The 20,774-nt window shown below is 44.1% G+C and overlaps 1 protein-coding gene across 1 annotated transcript; it reads left to right on the top strand.

The window, feature by feature from the left end:
* The first annotated feature begins 271 nt into the window (after positions 1–271).
* Positions 272–17,434, top strand: LOC120916475 (apolipoprotein C-I-like). The gene is made up of 4 exons (XM_040327460.1): positions 272–352; positions 4,957–5,035; positions 6,600–6,750; positions 17,247–17,434. Exons 2-4 carry the CDS (start codon positions 4,981–4,983, stop codon positions 17,299–17,301), a joined length of 261 nt encoding a protein of 86 aa, XP_040183394.1. The 5' UTR covers positions 272–352; positions 4,957–4,980; the 3' UTR covers positions 17,302–17,434.
* Positions 17,435–20,774: the final 3,340 nt, after the last annotated feature.

Raw genomic sequence — 20,774 nt, forward strand, 5'->3', positions numbered from 1 at the left:
GGCACTTTCAGATGGCCATAGATGTTCTGTATGAAGCAGGATCAATCACACTAGGTAAACACCTTCAATCCTAGTATTTGAAACAATAAATTCCACCTTTGAACAGCAAAGTTTAAAGTTCCAAGGCAAGTCATTGTTACTTATAAACAAAGTTTTGGTCTCTTTTATCTACTTTTCTGTAGAGATTTTCACAGTAACTAATTGAAGGCTTTGTTTGCAAATGACAGATTGTGTTCCTCATCCTTCATGGGAGGAGAGGGTAAGGGGGGGCATGCAATGGGGGAGGGGCACGGGTACATAAGAGGATGTGCGCCTGTAATCACAGGATCAGAAGCTATTTGTCTCTTGCCAGGTGAGTGTTCTGAATGTATCTTCTGTCTGTATACAGGACAAGGTTCACCGACTACGGAGGACCTTTGTATTGCCTTTGGTCAAAACTGCAGGCACAATTTAATAATCATTATCTTATTTGTATATTATGAAACATTTTGTATATATTACATTGTTTTAAGCTTTTCTGACACACATAATCTTATAATACCTTATTTTATATCATGTTATGGTTATTGATATATTGCATTGATGGCAAAACAATATTAAGTTTATATATCTGTTACAGTATATACTAATGTGTATATCAGTATGTTACATTATTTTATTTATAGAATATGCCATCTGATATATGACAATAAAAATATGAATGATGGAGAAAAAGATTAAGTGGATCGTTGAATCTGGCCCACTTTTTTAAAATCTAAATATTTATGTTTTTATTTTTTTAACATGTAAAAAATTATATAAAGGCTTCCTGTGTGGTAAAACGGTTGGGAAAGGCTGGCATAAAGGGACAATTTCATGATTTTGGCACTGCCAAATAGTCATAGAATGGGAATGGGATTAATCAGGCAGGGTAATTGCCTTGACTGATCCCATTATTAGGAACAATTTTATATAAATCAAATGATCCATCGAGTTTTGCCCAATTTTCTTATTTATTTTTTGCCTGATGATGCCGGATTTGCCTGATCTATGTATGTCACAAGCACGTTTGAACCCACTTAGGGTTCACTCACAGCTGCAAATGTGCTCTGCCTCTGGTTTAGATGTGAGAACCCCATAGGCGTGTGCGCACAGGGTGTGCCAGGTGTGCCTGGGCACACCCTAATCACCCCGTGTGGTGCAGATTCTCTCTGTTTAGACCCCTGACATTTCTCCAAAGCCCCCTAATGGAGCTCCTAAAGAAATTGTAAAAAAAAAAAATGTAAACAAATAAAAATGTTAAAAATAATAAATAAATTATTTAACTATTTGCTTACTGGGCACATATACCCCCCTCCTGTCCAGGTGAAATTTCAGCTTTCGGCACTGCGTCGCTTTAACTGACAATTGCGCGGTCATGCGACGTGGCTCCCAAACAAAATTGACGTCCTTTTTTCCCCACAAGTAGAGCCTTCTATTGGTGGTTATTGATCACCTCTGCGTTTTTTATTTTTTGCGCTATAAACAAAAAAGTACGAATTTTTTTTAAAAAAAAATACAATATTTTTTACTTGCTGCTATAATAAATATCCCAATTTTAAAAAAAAAACAAAAAACTTTTTTTTTTCAGTCTAGGCCGATACGTATTCTTCTACATATTTTTGGTAAAAAAAAAATCGCAATAAGCGACTGGTTTGCGCAAAAGTTATAGCGCCTACAAAATAAACAGAATTGTTATTTTTTATAATTTTTTTTTTACTAGTTACGGCGGCGATCTGCGATTTTTATTGGGACTGCGACATTATGGCGGACACATGGGACACTTTTGACACATTTTTGGCACCATTCACATTTATACTGCGATCAGTGCTATAAATATGCACTAACTACTGTATAAATGTGACTGGCATTGAAGGGGTTAACACTAGGGGGTGAGGAAGGGGTTAAATGTGTACCCTGCATAGTGTTCTAACTGTGGGGGAAGGGGGGTGACTGGGGGAGGTGACCGATCTGTGTCTCTATGTACAAGAGACACAGATCAGTCTCCTCTCTCTCCCCGACAGGACGCTGTCTCTGTGAGAGCCGGCAATGAGAAATTATCTCATATGTTTACATATGAGATCATCTCTCATTGGCCGCACAGATCGCCTACCAAACGGCCACTCCGATTGGCCATTCACGACGATTTGTCGTGCTCGGGAGTGCGCCCGGGGAACGAGGAAAGGGGCGGACGTCAATTGACGTCCTGTTGGATTTTCAGGTCCGCGCTGTAGCCGTCATTCGGCTATAGCGCAGGCCTCAGGTGGTTAATAAAACTGACACCGTCCACTGCTCTACTGACCCTGCCGGTAAATACAGTATGCACATGCATATGTGTTTGAGTTTTGGGGTGCGCACCCTAATGCAATAGGCTGTGCACACCTATGGAAAACCCCAACAGGGGTTACTGCGATTAGCTGCAGGAGGCAGCTCCATTGAAAGCAATGGAAGGCTGCCGGCTCCTGCAGCTGATTGTGGCCAATCGCATGTAATCAGTCATGCAGCGATCACATGCGAGTGATCAGCCCTGGACACAGACTGTCTTACTGTTGACTTCTGCTGGAAGTCTATTCCACTGATTCTCAACCTTTTTCTGGGCAAGGCACCCTTTACAATTGTGCACCCCATTCTAAAATGTAAAAAAACAAAACTAATAGTTTTACATAACGCAGCAACATCCACTCGTGTAGGACAGTCAATATTAAAGGTCATGTTCCTCCAAAGCAAATACACCTTTGCACACTGGTACTGACCAGTATTCCAGTGCCCCCCCCCCCTTTGTTTTTTCTGCCTCACTCAGCTAATGTGAACCCAGTACTGATGAATAGAGGCAGGGGAGGAGGAAAAACGAATGCTCTGCCTGATGTCTCCTTATCAATCGATGACATGATTGGTGGTTGGCACCGGGCCAATTAGGGCTAGGTGCCACGGACTAATCGAATAGGCAGGGATAGTTAGGAAGGGGTTAACAGTGAGCCTCATTCTCCCTCCCCTGCCTTGCGTTAGATGGAGCCCCCCCCCCCCATAGGCTAGCCCAGGACCAGTTAGATTTAGAGAAGGGGGGGGGGCAAGTGCTTAGGAGGTTGGGTCAGAGGTTTTTAAGGAGGGATTCCACCCCTCCTGCTTCCTCTTACCTGCAGCAGCGCCAGCAGAGGAAGCTCCCCGCCCTCCCGCCCCCTATTTTTCTGGTGCTACGAGGCTGTTTTCTTTTACGTTTTGTAACCCCCTTTATACAAAAAAAAAAAAAAAAAGAGAAAATATCATTGAGAATATAAAAAAAAAAAAAAAAAAAAAAACCAAAAAAAAAAAAAAAAAAAAAAGAAAAGAAAATTTTACTATACCTTTTATTTTTTTACGGGTGATATGTCATTGGCCTTGCAGGCCCTGGTTTCAATTTGCATTGGTATATGCAAGTGTTTTATTGGTTATTTGTGAAGTCACAGCTGGCGGTACAGGAGAATAAAGTTATGGAAAGGAGAGGTGGAAGGCTATTATGCCCGTCGGCTTACGCCGGCGGCTGGCTGGTTGCTTCCCCCTGGTGAGCAACCTATGAGAGGTTAATAAAGTTCAAGTTATGATTTACCAAAATAAAGCTGTGGCCGACCCCCACGTCCACTAAAAGATATGCTGTTGTCAGTGTTTTTATTGAAGGTTACAGGGATGAGACGAACAAACAGTTACTGGAGGTGGTGTTCGATTAGTCTTGTTATACTGGTAGTCTTTGTATGACTAACAGGCAGGCTCCATCGGCTTGTATACAATTTAAGGGCAATTTTTAGGCCGTTTGCCAAGACACCCCTGAAAAAACCTGAAGGCACCCTGGTGGAAAAAGGCTGGTCTATTCCAAGCATCAACTATTCTTTTGGTAAAATAATACTTTCTAAGATTTGTTTTATACTTTTCTCTAGTTAGTTTGAGGTCCTGTCCCCATGTTCTTGATCTTATGTGTCTTACCATGTTATAAAAAAGTTATACGGTATTTACTATATAGAAGGGGTGCCCGGCTTTAAAAAAATCGGTGCTCTCCAGCCATAGGTCCCCCAGACAACAAACTTTGCACACTTGTAGAGGAGAAATGGGGCTACATAATTTTACCACAAAAAAACTGGGAAAAATTATTGACTCGAGTATAAGCCTAGGGTGTCCATCTGCATGCCTCACTGTGCCTCACTTTGACGTGCTGTGTCCATGTGCATGCCTCACTGTGCCTGTGCCTCACTGTGCCCGTGCCTCACTGTGCCCATGACTAGACTGACGTTTAACATGGGAGTCTACAGAAGGGGTGCCCGGCTTTGAAAAATTGGTGCTCCCCAGCCGTAGGTCCCCCAGACAACAAACTTTGCACACTTGTAGAGGAAGAGTGATTGGCTGAGGCATGATAAATATTCATAATGGACAGTTGACTCTTCCTACCCTATAATCTTGAAACTTCCCCCAGAAGCAGGTGAGAGAAGACAAACACCCAGCTAGGACACTGACCAGACAAAAACAATAGATTACTGCCCCACGGACTACAGTGTAGTAAGAAATAAATACAAATTTTAGCCTAACAGCCTAACTAGGGGGGGTGCTACATCGGCTAGTGTATATATAGTGTACAAATGGTATAATAAACTGGAATTCGAAGAAAAAACACATATAAAATACATTTACAGAAGCTGGTTTAGCCACCAAAGGATTTGTATTTCTGTCTATTTAGTCCTGATATTTACATAGCCCGCAACATAGCACAGCTCTGCCTGGTGGGGGAGTGGAACATTTATGTCTCTGCTGCAGTTTCATTTTCACTTACGGGTCCTCTCTTCATCCTCATCCTGTAACCAATCTTTATGTCTATCATACCTGCCAAGAAATCAGCTTTAAGGTTTTACTGTACTTGAATTATACTTGTGACCCTGCATAGTAATTGCATGAAGATTCTCTACTCTTTCCTTACAGGTGTGATCTCTAGCTGTGGTGAAGATGAAGCTAATCCTTGCAATCTCTGTGGTGATCATTGCACTCACTGTGTTAGCAGGTATGCCAGATTTTGTAATCAGCCTCATATGCCCGGTACACACGAGCGGTTTTCCCGTCGGGAAAAAAGACAGATGTTTTTTTTCCCACGGAACTCCGCAACCATCCCCACATGCTTACAATACTAGACCATACTGGAGATAGATGGTCTATAGCCAGTGGTGAGTGTACATCTATGTGGGGCACCCACAGGGCTGGACTGGGACACAAATTTGGCCCTGGACTTCATCCAGACTGGCCCACTTTGACAAGTCTCTCCCACGGCGGCCAGACAACTCCCGCACCCCCCCGGCCACCCAAGACCCTCTCCCCTTCACTAGCCACTAGCCGTTTTAGTTTATTAGAGTAGAATGGCTGGTACTGGTACTCTTATAGGCAGTACCAGTAGGGAAGCTACACATTATTTCACCCGGGGCAAAGAATACGTTTGGTGCCCCCCCTTATGGGACAAGATTAGGCAGAAGTGAGAAACTGCCAGGCCATAGCTGTTGAGTCAGCTGTCTGTCCCCTCCCCCATGCTCCTCTGTCATCCCCCTGCTCCTCTGGTCCTCCCCTGCTTCTTTGTTCCCCCCAGGTGAGCTCTGCGGGGAGGGAGAGGAGGTGAGCGCTGCGGGAAGGGAGAGACAGAGGAGCAGAGGGGGGCGGCGGTGCACTGTCACTAAATCCGGCCCACTGAGCCATCGGCCCACTGGGAAACTCCCTGTAGTCCCAATGGCCAGTCCATCCCTGGGCACCCAGTCTGAGCACCAACCCCTAGGAGACATCTTTTGAGCACTGAGCACCTTATGGGATTATTTGATGTCATTATTCCAATGATGTATGTTTTATGACATTTTTGTTTGTCTAATGGTTTGTCTAGTACCTATATCAGACTATTTCTAGCGTCATTTTTTGTTTTTACATAAGGAAGATGGTTTCTGCACACCTGTGGGACATCATTTCTCACAACCGGACCACACTATGCAGTCCTTGTTCTTAAAAGGAATTTCAAAAATATTCAGTAAAATAAAACTTTTGAACCAAGAATGATAATTCACAAACGATAATGGCCTAAATCTAGACCTGGGCTTTCTAAATCGCTATCCTACAGCTTTACGACTCCCTCTGTGACTGCCCCCACCCCAGTCTATAGCTCTCTCTGTCTTATCTTGTTAACTATCCTAATTTAATTACCATAGCTATGTACATTTTTTTGTTTTCCCCTCAGAGATTGTCTTACTTTACCATTCTGCTACAACTTTGTATGTTAGTACTGCTTCGACCTTGAAGAAAGGGGTTCGAGCTTGTCCTGGAAAATTGTATGTTAGTGCAAATAAAAAAAGGATCACAGTATTCAATTTTTTCTGTCGCAAGTGCACTAATACGGCTACAATCACCTCATTTTAAAAATATTTTTTTTTTTGCTCTTAGCAAACAACCAAGTTTCAATCCAAACACGAAATCTGACTACATAACCAGAAGTTTTGATGGAGTCAGCCTTTAACAGTATTTTTTAATTATAACTATTTATTTTAAACGGAATCTCCAATAATGCTTGGTTTTTATCACTTCTTCTTAAATTTCAGGGCCCAGCTCTGCTGAATCAGAAGAGTCACCAGTGAAAGAGAAGTTTGATTCTATTGTAACCTCAATCAAAGGAGCTGCAAATAAAGCTCAAGGACACCTCAAGAGTGCATATGAACGTGCTCGTGACAGTGAATTTGGTACCAAAACAAGGTATCAAACCCTTTTCCTTTGTCTATGTTTAGAGAAACTGCTGCCTATTGGAACTAAGGCAATCTATGAAGAGTCACCACTCTCTGCTCTCATTTGGTTTGTTAGAGATATGCCGTGCAGTGCACTGGGGAACCCAGAGGCCTAAAGAGGACCTGATTCACCCTTTCCCACAATTTGCCAAAAAAAATGTATCCCTCCCAATACACAATTGGACATTGATTTTTTTTTTTATGGGGGAGGGGGGGTGTGAAATGGCTCATTGGCATTACATGTACTTCCTACTTTCTTGCCTAGGTGAGAATGATGTCACCCACCACCCAGGGCTGGACTGGGACTAAAATTCGGCCCTGGACTTCATCCAGACTGGCCCACTTTGACAGGTCTCTCTCATGGCAGCCGGACAACTCCCGCGCCAAACTTCGCTACTTAAAAATCGTTTTAAATATTTTTACTGGTTACATGTTTTTAGTTACAGAGGAGGTCTAGGGCCAAAATTATTGCTCTCGCTCTAACGTTCGCAGCAATACCTCTCATGTGTGGTTTGAACACTATTTTCATATGTGGGCGGGACTTACATATGCGTTCGCTTCTGTATGCGAGCACACGGGGACAGGGCGCTTAAAAAAAATATATATTTTATTGTTATTTTAACTTTATTTATTTATTTTATTTATTTATTTTAGTTTGACACGTTTTTCCGCAAATTTTTTTGGATCACTTTTATTCCTATTATAAGGAATGTAAACATCCCTTGTAATAGGAATATGGCATGACAGGTCCTCTTTACAGTGAGATATGGGGGTCAATAAGACCCCACATCTCACCTTTAGGCTGGGAAGCCTGAAATAAATAAATAAATAAATCAGTTATTGCGGAGTATTGCCAGGTATTGCAGGGTATTACGGAGTATTGCAGGGTATGGCGGAGTATTGTGGGGTATTGCAGGGTATTGTGAAGTATTGCAGCATATTGCGGAGTATTGCAGGGTATTGTGGAGTATGGGCAGGGTATTGTGGAGTATGGGCAGGGTATTGTGGAGTATGGGCAGGGTATTGCGGAGTATGGGCAGGGTATTGTGGAGTATGGGCAGAGTATTGTGGAGTATGGGCAGGGTATTGCACAGTATGAAACAGGGAAGGCTGAGCATGGATGGATGGCTGGATCTGTGACTGCAATTGTCACAGATCCAGCCCACAGTGCTGCTGCCATCCACTCTCCCCCTCTCACACAGTACCGATCGGTACAGAAAGGGGAGGGAGGAACCGGCGTCATCACATGATGCCGGTTTGTTTACAAGTGATCGTTCCGTCATTGGACGGAGCGATCACGTGGTAAATGGCCGCTATCAGCGTCCATTTACCGTGATCCCTGATTCGGACACTCCCGTGTGCGCGCCCCAGGGTTTTTTTCTGGGAGGACGTCAATGTACGCCCTCCCAGAGTTAAGCAACCGCCCTGTAGCTGTCATTCGGCTATGAGCCGGTTGCCAAGTAGTTAAATTGTAATGCATTTGTTAACATTTCTCTACAATTTCCAAACTCATTATATACTGCTGGAGTGAAAAATCAAATATATTATTATTTATGTTATTGAGGTGTGAACATACACTACAGACTAGTGTTAATTTTGAACTCCAATTTAAATTTAGGCTTAGTCTTATGACTAAAATGCCATTTTAGGTTTAGTCGTATTTTAGTTGACTAAAATAGTATTCATTTAGTCGACTAAAATGTTTTAGTCATTTTAGTCGACAAAATTAACACTGCACTTCACAGTCTAAGCCTTTCTCAACCATTTCAACACAAACAAAATAAGCTATAGGTCACAGGGAACGCCTCCTAATAATTATTATATCTACAGCTGACAGTACATCAGGGTGATAGTCATGGAGAAGAATGCGCCTTACATTGGTGGTCATTGGGATGAATCCGACCTTTAGGCCCCTTTCACACGGGGCAGTGGAGGTGCGGTGGCGGTATAGCGCCGCTAAAAATAGCGGCGCTATACCGTCGGAATTGCCGCGGGATTCGGCCGCTAGCGGTGCGGTATTAACCCCTGCTAGTGGCCGAAAAAAGGTTAATACCGTCCGTAATGCGCCTCTGCAGAGGCGCATTGCGGGCGGTATTACCGCGGTTTCCCATTGTTTTAAATAAGAAGGAGCGGTATACATACCGCTCCAAAGATGCTGCTTGCAGGAGATTTTTTTCTCTTCTGCCAGCGCATCGCCTCAGTGTGAAAGCCCTCAAGCTTTCACATTGAAAAGGCTGTCCAGTAGTTTTTCAGGCGGTATTTAGGCGCTATTTTTAGCGCTGTACCGCCTGAAAAAAAACTAAGTGTGAAAGGGGCCTTACAGATAGCGCAGCGATCATTGGTGTCAGTGGTCACTCAACTCAGAGGCAGAAGTTGCTTATTGTTCAAGAAACCCCTAACAATCTCTGGAGAAAGAAAGAAAGTTACCGCTCCAGGTGGATTGTGTTAGGATGATCAGTATGGTCTCAGAAGATCAAGGGTGCTGGCAATGCACAAGGCAACAAATGGAATAAGAAAATATGGACAGCCGCACTCCAAAAAACCTTGATGGCTGTCTTTATTTAAAAAAAGGAAAAATGCACTACAAGTCACAGCACACTACACGGGAGTAAAACAGCTGACGCGTTTCGCACTATAAATTAGTGCTTAATCATTAAGCACTAATTTATAGTGCGAAACCCGTCCATATTTTCTTTTTCCATGTGTAATATGGTGACCCCTATAGGGTCACCATGGATATATTTGACTTCCGTTCAAATAGGGTAGTCAATACAGTAGGGGTGTTTGATTCCACCCCAATACCCACCACTTCTGAAGTAAGTGGGCTCTTCATGAGATTGAAAAACCTCATGACAGCAGAAATACATACCCAGTGGGACATAGTTTTTTTAGAAACCTATGTCAAGAGCGGTATGGTTCCTAGGAGCCTACGGTGGGAGGTCAGTCCCCAGACAGACGAGTCTGATCTGATCGGTTGGGCCAAATATTTCAACGATGCTGGCACTTCCTTCTTGCGCTTTCTAGCGGAGAGGAAGAAAGACAAACTGATCAGACTAGACTCTGAGATTAAGTTGGTTAAAGAGTTGTTGATCCCTTTCAAAAAAGGGGAGGAATATCAAGAATACTCTACCAACCTACAGAAAAATCTTGAAAAAGAGGAGAAAGACCAGAAAGTCAAAAAGAAAAAGAAATACAATCGCGACTTAGATGATTATAAGTCAAGGTTGGTATTCAAATGGCAAAAAAAGATCGCCTCAGAGGTTGAAGACAGAGAGGGCATGGACACTACCCCACAAGCCTCAGGTACTCTTCCTGTGCCTGTTCAGCGCACATTGGTTTCGAACCAAAGGTCAGATCAACCAGGCACTTCAACATCTTCTCAGGCTCAGCAGAAACCCAGAGTTAAACTGAGAAACTCCAAAAAAGATATGGCTCAATCTAATACTCCTATTAGAGGCCGACATAAATCCAAAAATCACAAATTGGAGGCCCAATTTCAACACTATAGGAGCGACTCTCCAGTAGGTCGAAATCAGGCTACCTCTTTTCAACGTAGAAACTCCACACAAATGGAGTCTAATCCTCAAAATAGAAGAGAGAGCAGTTATGATTTCAATATCCCAACCCAAAACCGTTTCTTTCCCCTATCAGATTCAATGGGACCCTATGGGTTCGGACCCAGAGATGTTCCATATAACAGTTGGGAAAGATTCTTTCCTCCACCTGGCTTTGGACCATTGGATAGGGGATATGGGAACTTTAGACCTGAAAACATACAGGGGCCGCCACCATCTCGCTCACCCTATAATTGGGGTTTTCCCAGGAGCCATCACGGCCCAGCATGGCCTACAGAACCAAGAGAGGGACCAGAGGGGGGAGGAGAGCCCAAGCATCCAAAGAGAAGAAGAGTGTAGGTATTGGGATCTACAACTTGAGTCAACAAACACTAACAGATTCTGAAAAGAGGCTGTTGGATAAAGGTTTGAAGTTTGCACCTCCGAGAAATCTGAGCAAATTTCAAACCTTTATGGATGTTCACAAGTTTTCAAGAAAATTGAGCATTAAGAGACATTTCTTGATGAATCCAATTACTGAAGGTCCCCAGCATGCCCCAAAATATAGACATTCAAATTTATCCAACGCTTCATTGTTCAATCCCGGTACCCTACCAGCGAGTATAAGGGTGTTCAGGGACGTTGTTCTTAAAGATTTGGATAATATGAAAATCAGGAGGGCAAAATTGAATAAAGACCTTGAGATCGGACTCGATTCGTTATGCTCTAACAAATCGCTTGTCATTAGACCGGCTGATAAAGGGGGTGGCATCGTCGTCCTAGATAGATGCGATTATGTTGCAGAGATGCACCGCATCGTGGACGACGATGACACTTATACCCCTCTAAGCCGTGACCCGGTAGTCAAGTACAAACGCGACTTGGAGACTATTGTGGATCAAGGCCTTCAGAAAGGGATTATAAATGAAAAGGAGAGTTTATTCCTGGTACCAGTGGCTCCTCGCACACCGGTGATATACTATCTCCCGAAAATTCATAAGAATCAAACTTGCCCCCCGGGACGTCCCATTGTCAGTGGGATTGATTCCATCACGTCCCGGGTGGGCAAGTACATTGATTTTTATTTGCAACCTCTGGTGCGTAAGATACCCTCCTTCATTGGAGACACGAAGCAGGTTATTAACCTGCTATCGGGAATGGCCCCCAGGGAAGGTGTGTGGATGGTCACGGCTGACGTGACATCCCTCTACACCATAATCCCCCACGACTTAGGTCTTGAGGCTGTAAGATTTTACCTAACCAAGGATTCAACTCTGGTCTCAGAGCAGATTGAGTTTATTATGACTTTGCTGCAGTTTGCAGCAAGTCACAATTATTTTTGGTTCGACAACTGTTTTTTTCGCCAGGACCGAGGAGTGGCCATGGGGGCTAAATATGCCCCCAGCTTGGCGAATCTCTTCATGGCCAAATGGGAGGAGGACGTCGTCGATGGTTGCCAAAGACCCGAAGTGGCCCTTTGGGTCAGGTATATCGACGACGTCCTCCTCCTATGGGATGGAGATAGAGACGAGTTGGACGTGTTTATGAGTTTCCTTAACGATAATGTTAGAGGCATCAGATTCACTTTTTCTGCAAGTCAGACTCTGGTAAATTTCCTGGATTTGAACATTGGCATAGTGGGTGACAGGTTTGTCACGAGTACTTTTTTTAAACCGACAGACAGGAACTCGTTCATTCCTGTGGACAGTTGCCACTACGGTCCATGGCTAAAGGCAGTTCCTCAGGGACAATACACCAGAATCAGACGCAACTGCACAGAAGTTGAAGTCTTCGATACCCAGGCAACTGTTCTATCAAACAAATTTCTTGAGAAGGGGTATGACCCGTTGATACTGGACCAGGCGGTATGCTCTGCCCGTAACATGGAGAGAGAATCCCTGTTAAAGGTGCAGACTAAACAGGAAAACAAAGTCTCCTCTTTGCCATTTATAACTACTTTCTCAGTACAACATCAAAATATTAAACGTTTAATCAGAAAACACTGGCATATACTGCAAAGTGATCTTGTACTGGCACCTGTGTTACCAGCAAGACCATCTGTGGTGTTTCGCGGTGCCTCCTCCTTGGGAGCCAGTGTGGCCCCAAGTGTCCAGGACCCTCCTAGCGAAACAAGAATTTTCTGGCAAACCCTTACGGGTTATCACAGATGCAAAAACTGTCAGGTGTGTTCTCTAAATAAATGTCGAGATCGGAAGATCACCCATTTCTCCTCCACTAGCACTGGTCGAACATATGAAGTGAAACCATTCATTACCTGTTCCAGTAAGGGGGTGGTTTACTTACTCCAATGCCCCTGCGGGCTTCAGTATGTAGGGAGGACCAAGAGGGAATTAAAAATCAGATTAAACGAACATATAGCTAAGATAAGAAATGGCTTTCCAAACCATTCGGTTTCGAGACACTATGATTTGGTTCATCATAGAAATCCAGAGGGGACTCTGTTTGTGGGTATCGATAAATACAAACCGAACTGGAGGGGGAGTTCCCTAATTAGAGAGATCTCGAAAACTGAAATGGCATGGATCCACAGATTGAGGACATATCTTCCTCATGGCCTCAACGTGGACACTGACATTAATGCATTTATAAATAATGCTTAGTCCATGGTGGTCAGTTTTGAGACTTCTCTGGCAGGGGATTGAATTTTTCTGTTCTGACGGAAAAAACTAATCATGGATACACTGTTTGGTGACAGCCTTCATTGATATTAGGGCAAGTCCCCTTTTTCCAAATTTTAGATTTATATATTTTTATGTTGATTTATGGATTGGGATTAATTGTTTCGAATCATGTACTAGTTTTTATTAATTGAATATTCCCCGTATTAGGGGTCTATTGGGTATTCACTTAAGATCCATAGTGATCACATTTTGTAATATATGGGACTTTGATTATTGTGGTTGCCCATATAATAGAATCAATTTAATTATCACTAATTAATATATTTATATTTTCACATATGTACAAGATTTAACTTTTGATTAAGTTTAGATAATTTTACACATGTCCCTTATACTCTGAATTTAATTTTGGATATGGGCCATATAATAACATGTCGAGCTCACTGTGTGACACTGCCACGACTTTCTCACTTATCCCTTTATGATACGGGTGAATCTGTCCTGAGAATGGCTAGTACAACGCCCTGTGGAGCGCAACCACTGGGTTTTGTTGGTCCGGCGCATGCGTGAGTGACCCACAGTGAGGCTTGGTTACGATTGAAGGTGGTTTGATTGAATTTTAATTTCTTTTTAAATTCTCTTTATTGAATGGTTAACTCGATGATGCTCCATGACACACGAGGTGTAGTCATGGGCACAAGTTGATATTTACTGCCACTAACTGTTTAATGTGAGCTTCAAGCACTCGAGCCGTGACACATACAGTCCCGCCCCTGTGAGGGTGGTCCCGTCATGCCTCGCCTTGGTGAGTGATGCGCGCGTCATAGGTGTCAGCCCCCTTTGGGCGGAGCTGTCATGCGTCCTATGGGCATTGAGTCCTGGACAACCCAATGACCCGGATGTTGATCTGCTACACTTCCGGCGTGCGCGGGGATCCCGGAGCGGGGCTTGGTAATTATGACTCGATTGTTTGATAGCCTAATGTGTTCCTATAAAGAGGGGTGGCGTCCCACGCCACTCGTACCCCGAGACGAAGTGATTTCTCACGAAACGCGTCGGGTGGAGTGAGTGACGTGTGGACGCCATCCCCTTCATTTCTCCAACGAGTGGCTTTTGTTCCTGATACGTCCGGCCGGCGTTACAGGCCAACTGCTTGGTTTATCAACCCAAATGTGAGTTGTATACCTGTTTTTACTTTATTTTAAATAAATTCACCCGGATTTTATGCTATGTGGAGCCTGTTTTGTGTTTTTTCATCATTGAGCACGGCATGGTCCCAGCGCAAGTGGTGAACTTTTCTGCGGATTTGACATCTATGGTGGAAAGACATGTTGATAGTGGTCCGGCAGGACCTAGATTTCTGGTAAGCAGCTGTGTGATCGGTGGTGGATTCACGTTTAATGCTACAACCAGCGTCTTTAAAGCTCTCACGGGTGTCTTCATTTTCACTTGGATTTATCACATTCATTTCTAAATTGAAGTTTATGGACTTTATTCACTTATTTGTGGTTCTTTAATTCCAATTTATTTAATAATTTGTCACGCCTACGTGGCAATTCTCACTATATTGCATTGCTCAGTAGGGCCAGGTGGCTTTGGGCCCTCTGATCACATGGGATTACTTTAATGGTGTATAAATTCAGATTGTTAATCTAAGAATTTTTTAGCACATGCACCTCAGTACACGTTCAATATGTTTGATTAACATATGTTCATTTTTTGGTTTAGCGCAATTAATCTTCCTTTTTTATAATCTCTGGAGAAACCCTGGTTAAAGCGAAGGTCCTCACTAAAAAAAATTACATTAAAACACTCCTTTAATTTTTTTTAAAAACATTTGAAAAAAAAAAAATGTTTACTTACCAGAAATGGCTGTTGCTAGGCAGTCTTCCTAATCTGTCACTTCCTTCTCCGCGGAGCTCCTCGGTCTGGTCATCGCAGTGCCTCCTGGGAAATTGGGCGCGCTGTCGCTGGCCATTCACAAAGCGCCACGTGACTCGTGCATGCGCAGTAGGAAACGGGCAGTGAAGCCGCAAGGCTCCACTGCCTGTTTCCCTTAGTTAGGATGGCAGCGCCGACACCCGATCCAATGGACGTTTCGACCTCGGGGGGCCAACATCGCGGGCTCCCTGGACAGGTAAGTGTCCTTATTAAAAGTCAGCAGCTACAGTGTTTGTAGCTGCTGACTTTAAAAAAAAAATCGTGGCTGGAACACCGCTTTAAGAAAGGCTGCTCTAAATTTTTGATTGACCTTTAAATGTGTCCAAAGGGGGTAATCCACAAAAGGGATACGCCAGCGTATCTACTGATACGCCGTCGTATCCCTGTTTCTATCTATGGAACTGATCCACAGAATCAGTTTACCATAGATAGGCAGAAGATCCGACATGTGTAATTGAATTACACTGTCGGATCTTAAGGATGCAATTCTAGGCCGGCCGCTAGGTGGCGAGGCCATTGCGGCCGGCCTAGAATATGCAAATGAACACTTACGGCGATCCATGAATGTTCCGATGGGCCCGTTGCGCTAATTCTACGTCGTTTACGTCGAGTTACGCTGTGTAAAAATAGGGCTGAGTCCTATTTGACTAAGCCCTATTAAGTATGGCCGTCGTTCCCGCGTCGAAAATTCAAACTCTACGTCGTTTGCGTAAGACGTCCGTGAATGGCGCTGGACGCCATTTACGTTACCGTCTAAGCAAATGACGTCGGAGCGACGTCTGTTAGCGCAATGCACATCGGGTAATATACCCGACGGAGCATGCGCAGTACGTCCGGCGCGGGAGCGTGCCTAATTTAAATGGGACTCGCCCATTTGAATTGGCCCGCATTGCGCCGGACGGATTTAAGTTACACCGCCGCAAATTTCCAGGTAAGTGCTTTGTGGATCGGCACCTAACTTGGCAACTTTGCGGCAGTGTAACTTAAATGGAAAAAGTTACGTTGCGCTGGCTGGCTGTGGATCTGGCCCAAAGTTTCTTGCATGTACCCAGGAAACTCCCTGAACCTGGGCTTACACTTCCAAAGACTTCCCAAATGTCTCCATCTTCTCAGAAACTCCAAAATGCAATGCTGGTAGCTTAGTCAGACAATAGATAGGTGTTCTTATGCAAGTAGGGATGCTACAATTCTGGCTTGGAGGGAAGGTAAATATCTCTGGATATGGTTGGGGATCTTGGAGGGTCCCTTTGGGCCAATTTAAAGCCAAGTACAGGTAATTGTTTGGTTAAAGTTGACTTTGGAATGCAAACAAGAAGAATCATTTTAAAATATTATACACAGAACAAAGTTAAAAAAATAAAAAAGCAAAACATTTTTTGACTTGGTATTTTATAATTGTAACGGAATGACCCGGGACACCCAGAGACTTTGTGAGGATGGGGGATACTCCTGTGTCAGCGTCACTGATAACTCTTGGGTCTGAGTCCACCCTGTGCCCTTTGGGCATGGGGTGGCAAGTGAATCATAATTCATGTATTACATGAGATAGGACATCACTGATAGTTCGTATTGCAGGATTTTGAGATACTGCAGGATGTTGGCCCAACCAGTCAATAGTGACTCATTCTATGATTAGCCCTGACTAGTGACATGCTAATTGAGTCAGGGCCTGGAAGACATTCCATTGTCCTTGTGTAAAGGTGTTAACCCAGGTCTGCTCCCAGAACTCTAATTATGCATGCTAAATACTGTTTATGTGTGATAACACTGTCTAAAGCCTAGTGATGCTCAGAGGTGTGAATAGGTGTCAAGCTGTATGCGGAGACGGAATGTCTGCCTAGGGAACTCAGTGTGTGATGGGGTTTTGTTTGTTATGCTGTTAATTAAGGAATGTGCAGTGATTAGACATGATAATTATAGGCCGGCGCCGACCTGTCTAGAATGGTTAGTAATTAGCCTTAGTGTGTGGGTGGGGAGTTGATTGTTCCTTTAATGCCTTGTACGGTATATAAGCTGAGAAGAAACCATTAAAATTGTCTTCATTTGAAACCAGAGAACACGGAGCAAGTCTCGTTATTCTGGGAAATGTGAGGCCTGCTGGTTTGTCTGTGTGTCAGATGAGCTGTCTTGGATGGGATGGAAGGTCGTAAACGGTGGTGACCGTTACAATCATGTTGTGGGAAGTCTTTTTTTTTAACTGTATATGTGAATCCCAAATGATAATAGGCATTTTGCAAATGTGGAAAGGGTAATAACAGAAGATCAAAGTTACAAATAGGGATTTTTTCTTTTTTTATAATAAATCATTTGTTTCTTTTCTGTATCAACAGGGACTTTTTCAGTGACTTGGGCAAGAAGATAAAAGACAAATTCTCCAAGAAATAAAGCAAATGAATGGTTGATTGAGAGAACAAAGAATCAATGAAATTTCCCCAAATACTGTAGCAAGCTCCTCTGCCAGAGCAAAGCTAGAATTCTATGATTCATACGACACTAATAAACAATGTTTCCAAAGTCATCTGTGCAATTTGTAATGACATTTATTACATTTATAAAAATAAAAAAAAAGTGTGTATATATATATATATATATATATATATATATATATATATAGGCCGCGCATTTCACCGGAAATGTACGATGGCAGCGTTGTACAGTTTACAGAAAGAAAACAACAACAGGCGCCACTTAGAAAAGACTGTAAACTTTTAATGTATAAACAGCATCAAGTTACTCACATAGAAGTTACTGTATTTAGGCATAAAGATGGGGTCCATAGGACAGTCATAGGTAGATTCAGGTAGAGTTAGGCCGGCTTATCAGTAGATAAGCCGACCTAACTCAGAATCTACGCCGACCTATGTTTAAGCGTACGCTCAAACAGAGATACGCTTAAACATATCTAAGATACGACGGCTTGCGCCTATCTTAGATTGCAATATTTTGGATGGCCGCTAGGTGGCGCTTCCATTGCGGTCGGCGTAGAATATGTAAATGAGGGGATACGCCGATTCGCAAACGTACGCCCGGCCGCCGCAGTCGATTTACGCCGTTTCCGTAAGGCATTAGCAGGCCTAAAGTTATTCCACCTATTAGGTGGAATAACAATGTTAAAGTATGGCCGCCGTTCCCGCAGCGAGATTCAAATTTTTTACGTCGTTTGCGTAAGTCGTCCGCGAATCGGGATTTACATTGTTTACGTCCACGTCGAAATGCACACTGGGAAATGTAGGCGCCCGACGCATGCGCAGATAGAAAAAAACCGTAAAAAACGTGAGGTCAAGCCTCATTACCATCAAACACGTCCCCCTCCAACACATTTGAATTAGGCGCCCTTACGCCTGCCGCATTTACGCTACGCCGCCCTAAGTAAAGAGGGAAGTACTTTGAGAATACAGTACTTGCCTCTCTTACTTAAGGCAGCGTAGTGTAAACACGCTAGGCTACGCCGCCTTAGATTTGCGCGCCCCTACCTGAATCTACCTATCAGTCTCTTGGCCGTATTGGTGAAGTCCACTTGTAGCAGCTGCTGTGTGTTGCAGAGATGAATGCAGGTGCTTGTTTTCCCAAACAGGAAGTTTCCAGGTAAACTGTGCAGCAGCTAGATAGAGGGCTGAAGCGCACACTGGGACACAACGGCGTGCAGAGAGGGGGGATGACGTCACAGGACCCAGAATGCAACGCATTTTTGTACTAGCACTGTAAGTTCTGGGGGATCGCAGCGCGCACCTTACTCAAACTCTTGAGAAAGGTGCTTGAGAAAGGTGCGCGCTGTGATTCATCATCATCATTATTTTTATTTTCCTTGCCCCACCCAATTCCAGCAGCGATCTTTTCTCTCTATAATGTCAAATCTTTTCTCTCTATGTAGAATAATCTTGGACTAATAGAGTAAGAGCCGGTTCACACTGAGGCGACTCGTCAGGCGACACAGCCGCCTGACAAGTCGCGTCCCATTCTAGTGAATAGAACCATTCTAATAGGAGCGACACAAGTCGCTCCTACTTAGAAAAAAGGTTCTTGTACGACTTTGGGGGCGACCTGCATTGACTTCTATACAGAAGTCGTTTTACAAGTCGCCTTAGAAGTCGTCTTCAGGTCGCCTGGCCGAGTCGCCCCCGAAGTCGTGCCGCCCCAGTGTGAACCGGCTCTTAATGTTAGGCACATTCGACCCACGAAAAGGAAAATAAAGCATTTGTTTATGTTGGATCTTTCGGTTTTCGTATAACGAAAATAGCTGAAATTCGGACGAAAATGTATTCGGACGAAAACGAATGCACATGTCTAATTGGCAGTTATTTTTGTTTTTAACAGTATACAGACTGCTCCAAATGTCCCAAAAGTACACAGAAGATCCCTGGAGGAGTCTGTTTTATTTATCTTTCAAACAAAAAAAGCCTAAAATGGTAGCTGGCAATTTTAAAACCTTTTTCTTTTGCATACTGTATGTCAAAGCTGCTGCAGCAGGTACTGTACATCACAGAGACGTAACCCTTCACTGGTGAGATTAGGACAACTCCCAAGCATGTTATTCGGGGCTTTTTTTCCAGGGGGAACTTGGTGGAACTTAATTCCACCACCTCTGGCTCAGACCCTTTGGTGTCTGCTCACCACAATCACTTGTAAACACAGAAGTCTGGATTCTGTGTTTACAAGTGACAGCTCTGCACTCCTGGTATTTAATGCCCCTTTAAGACCCACCCGGCCCTGGGGGGGCGCCAAAAAAAAGCTCCCTGCTCGCAGTGCTCGGGGAAAAATTAAAACCTGTCCTTCGCCGCCTCCCGCACCATAGCCGCGGCACTTCACTAGGGCTCCTGGTGGTCTGTCTCCTGGCCTCTCTATTTGGCGCCGCCGTGCTGTAAACACAGCATCATTTAAAATACGGCCAATCACCACAGAGGCACAGCGCCTCCCACTCCGCCGCCCGCCAATCGTGCACAAACGAGCCTAGAAAAAAAATTAATTCCTCGCCCACCGGACGGGGAAAAGTTTTTTTTTCTAGGCTCGTTTGTGTGCGATTGGCGGGCGGCAGAGTGGGAGGCGCTGTGCCTCTGTGGTGATTGGCCGTATGGGAAATGATGCTGTGTTTACAGCATGGCGGCACCAAATTTGGTTTTAATTTCTACATCGATCTGAACTTTTGAAGCATCCAGCAGCAGGGTAAGCAGGGGAGAGAGAGAGAGACAGTGAGCAGTGCTGAGTAGAGAGCTCTCAGCTGCTGAAGTTAACGTAAGTAAACCAGCAGGTGATTGCCCTCTGTTCAGCCCTGCTCACTGTCTCTCCATCTGCATGATTAATGTAGGAAGGGACAGAGCTGGGGGGTGTCTGTGTAAATCTAAATGGGTCTAGGGGTGCAGAGTGTTGCTGTGTAATGTAAAAAGGGTCCAGAGGTGCGGTGCTGTAAAATGTAAAAGGGGTCCAGAGATGTGGTGCTGTGTAATGTAAAAGGGGTTCAGAGGTGCGGTGCTGTGTAATGTAAAAGGGGTCCAGAGGTACAGGGTGCTGTGTAATGTAAAGGGGCCCAGAGGTGCGGTGCTGTGTAAAGGGGCCCAGAGGTGCGGTGCTGTGTAATGTAAAGGGGCCCAGAGGTGCGGTGCTGTGTAAAGGGGCCCAGAGGTGTGGTGCTGTGTAATGTAAAGGGACCCAGAGGTGCGGTGCTGTGTAATGTAAAGGGGCCCAGAGGTGCGGTGCTGTGTAAAGGGGCCCAGAGGTGCGGTGCTGTGTAATGTAAAGGGACCCAGAGGTGCAGGGTGCTGTGTAATGTAAAGGGGCCCAGAGGTGCGGTGCTGTGTAATGTAAAAGGGGTCCAGAGGTGCTGTGTAATGTAAAAGGGGTCCAGAGGTGCAGGGTGCTGTGTA

This window comes from Rana temporaria, chromosome 10 (assembly GCF_905171775.1).
Source record: "Rana temporaria chromosome 10, aRanTem1.1, whole genome shotgun sequence".
In the NCBI taxonomy this organism is placed as follows: domain Eukaryota; kingdom Metazoa; phylum Chordata; class Amphibia; order Anura; family Ranidae; genus Rana; species Rana temporaria.

Coding starts and splice junctions, on each gene's coding strand:
- LOC120916475 (XM_040327460.1), top strand. CDS start 4,981: ATGAAGCTAATCCTTGCAATCTCTGTGGTGATCATTGCACTCACTGTG. Junction 5,036..6,599: donor TGCACTCACTGTGTTAGCAG/GTATGCCAGATT, acceptor CTTAAATTTCAG/GGCCCAGCTCTGCTGAATCA. Junction 6,751..17,246: donor GAATTTGGTACCAAAACAAG/GTATCAAACCCT, acceptor CTGTATCAACAG/GGACTTTTTCAGTGACTTGG.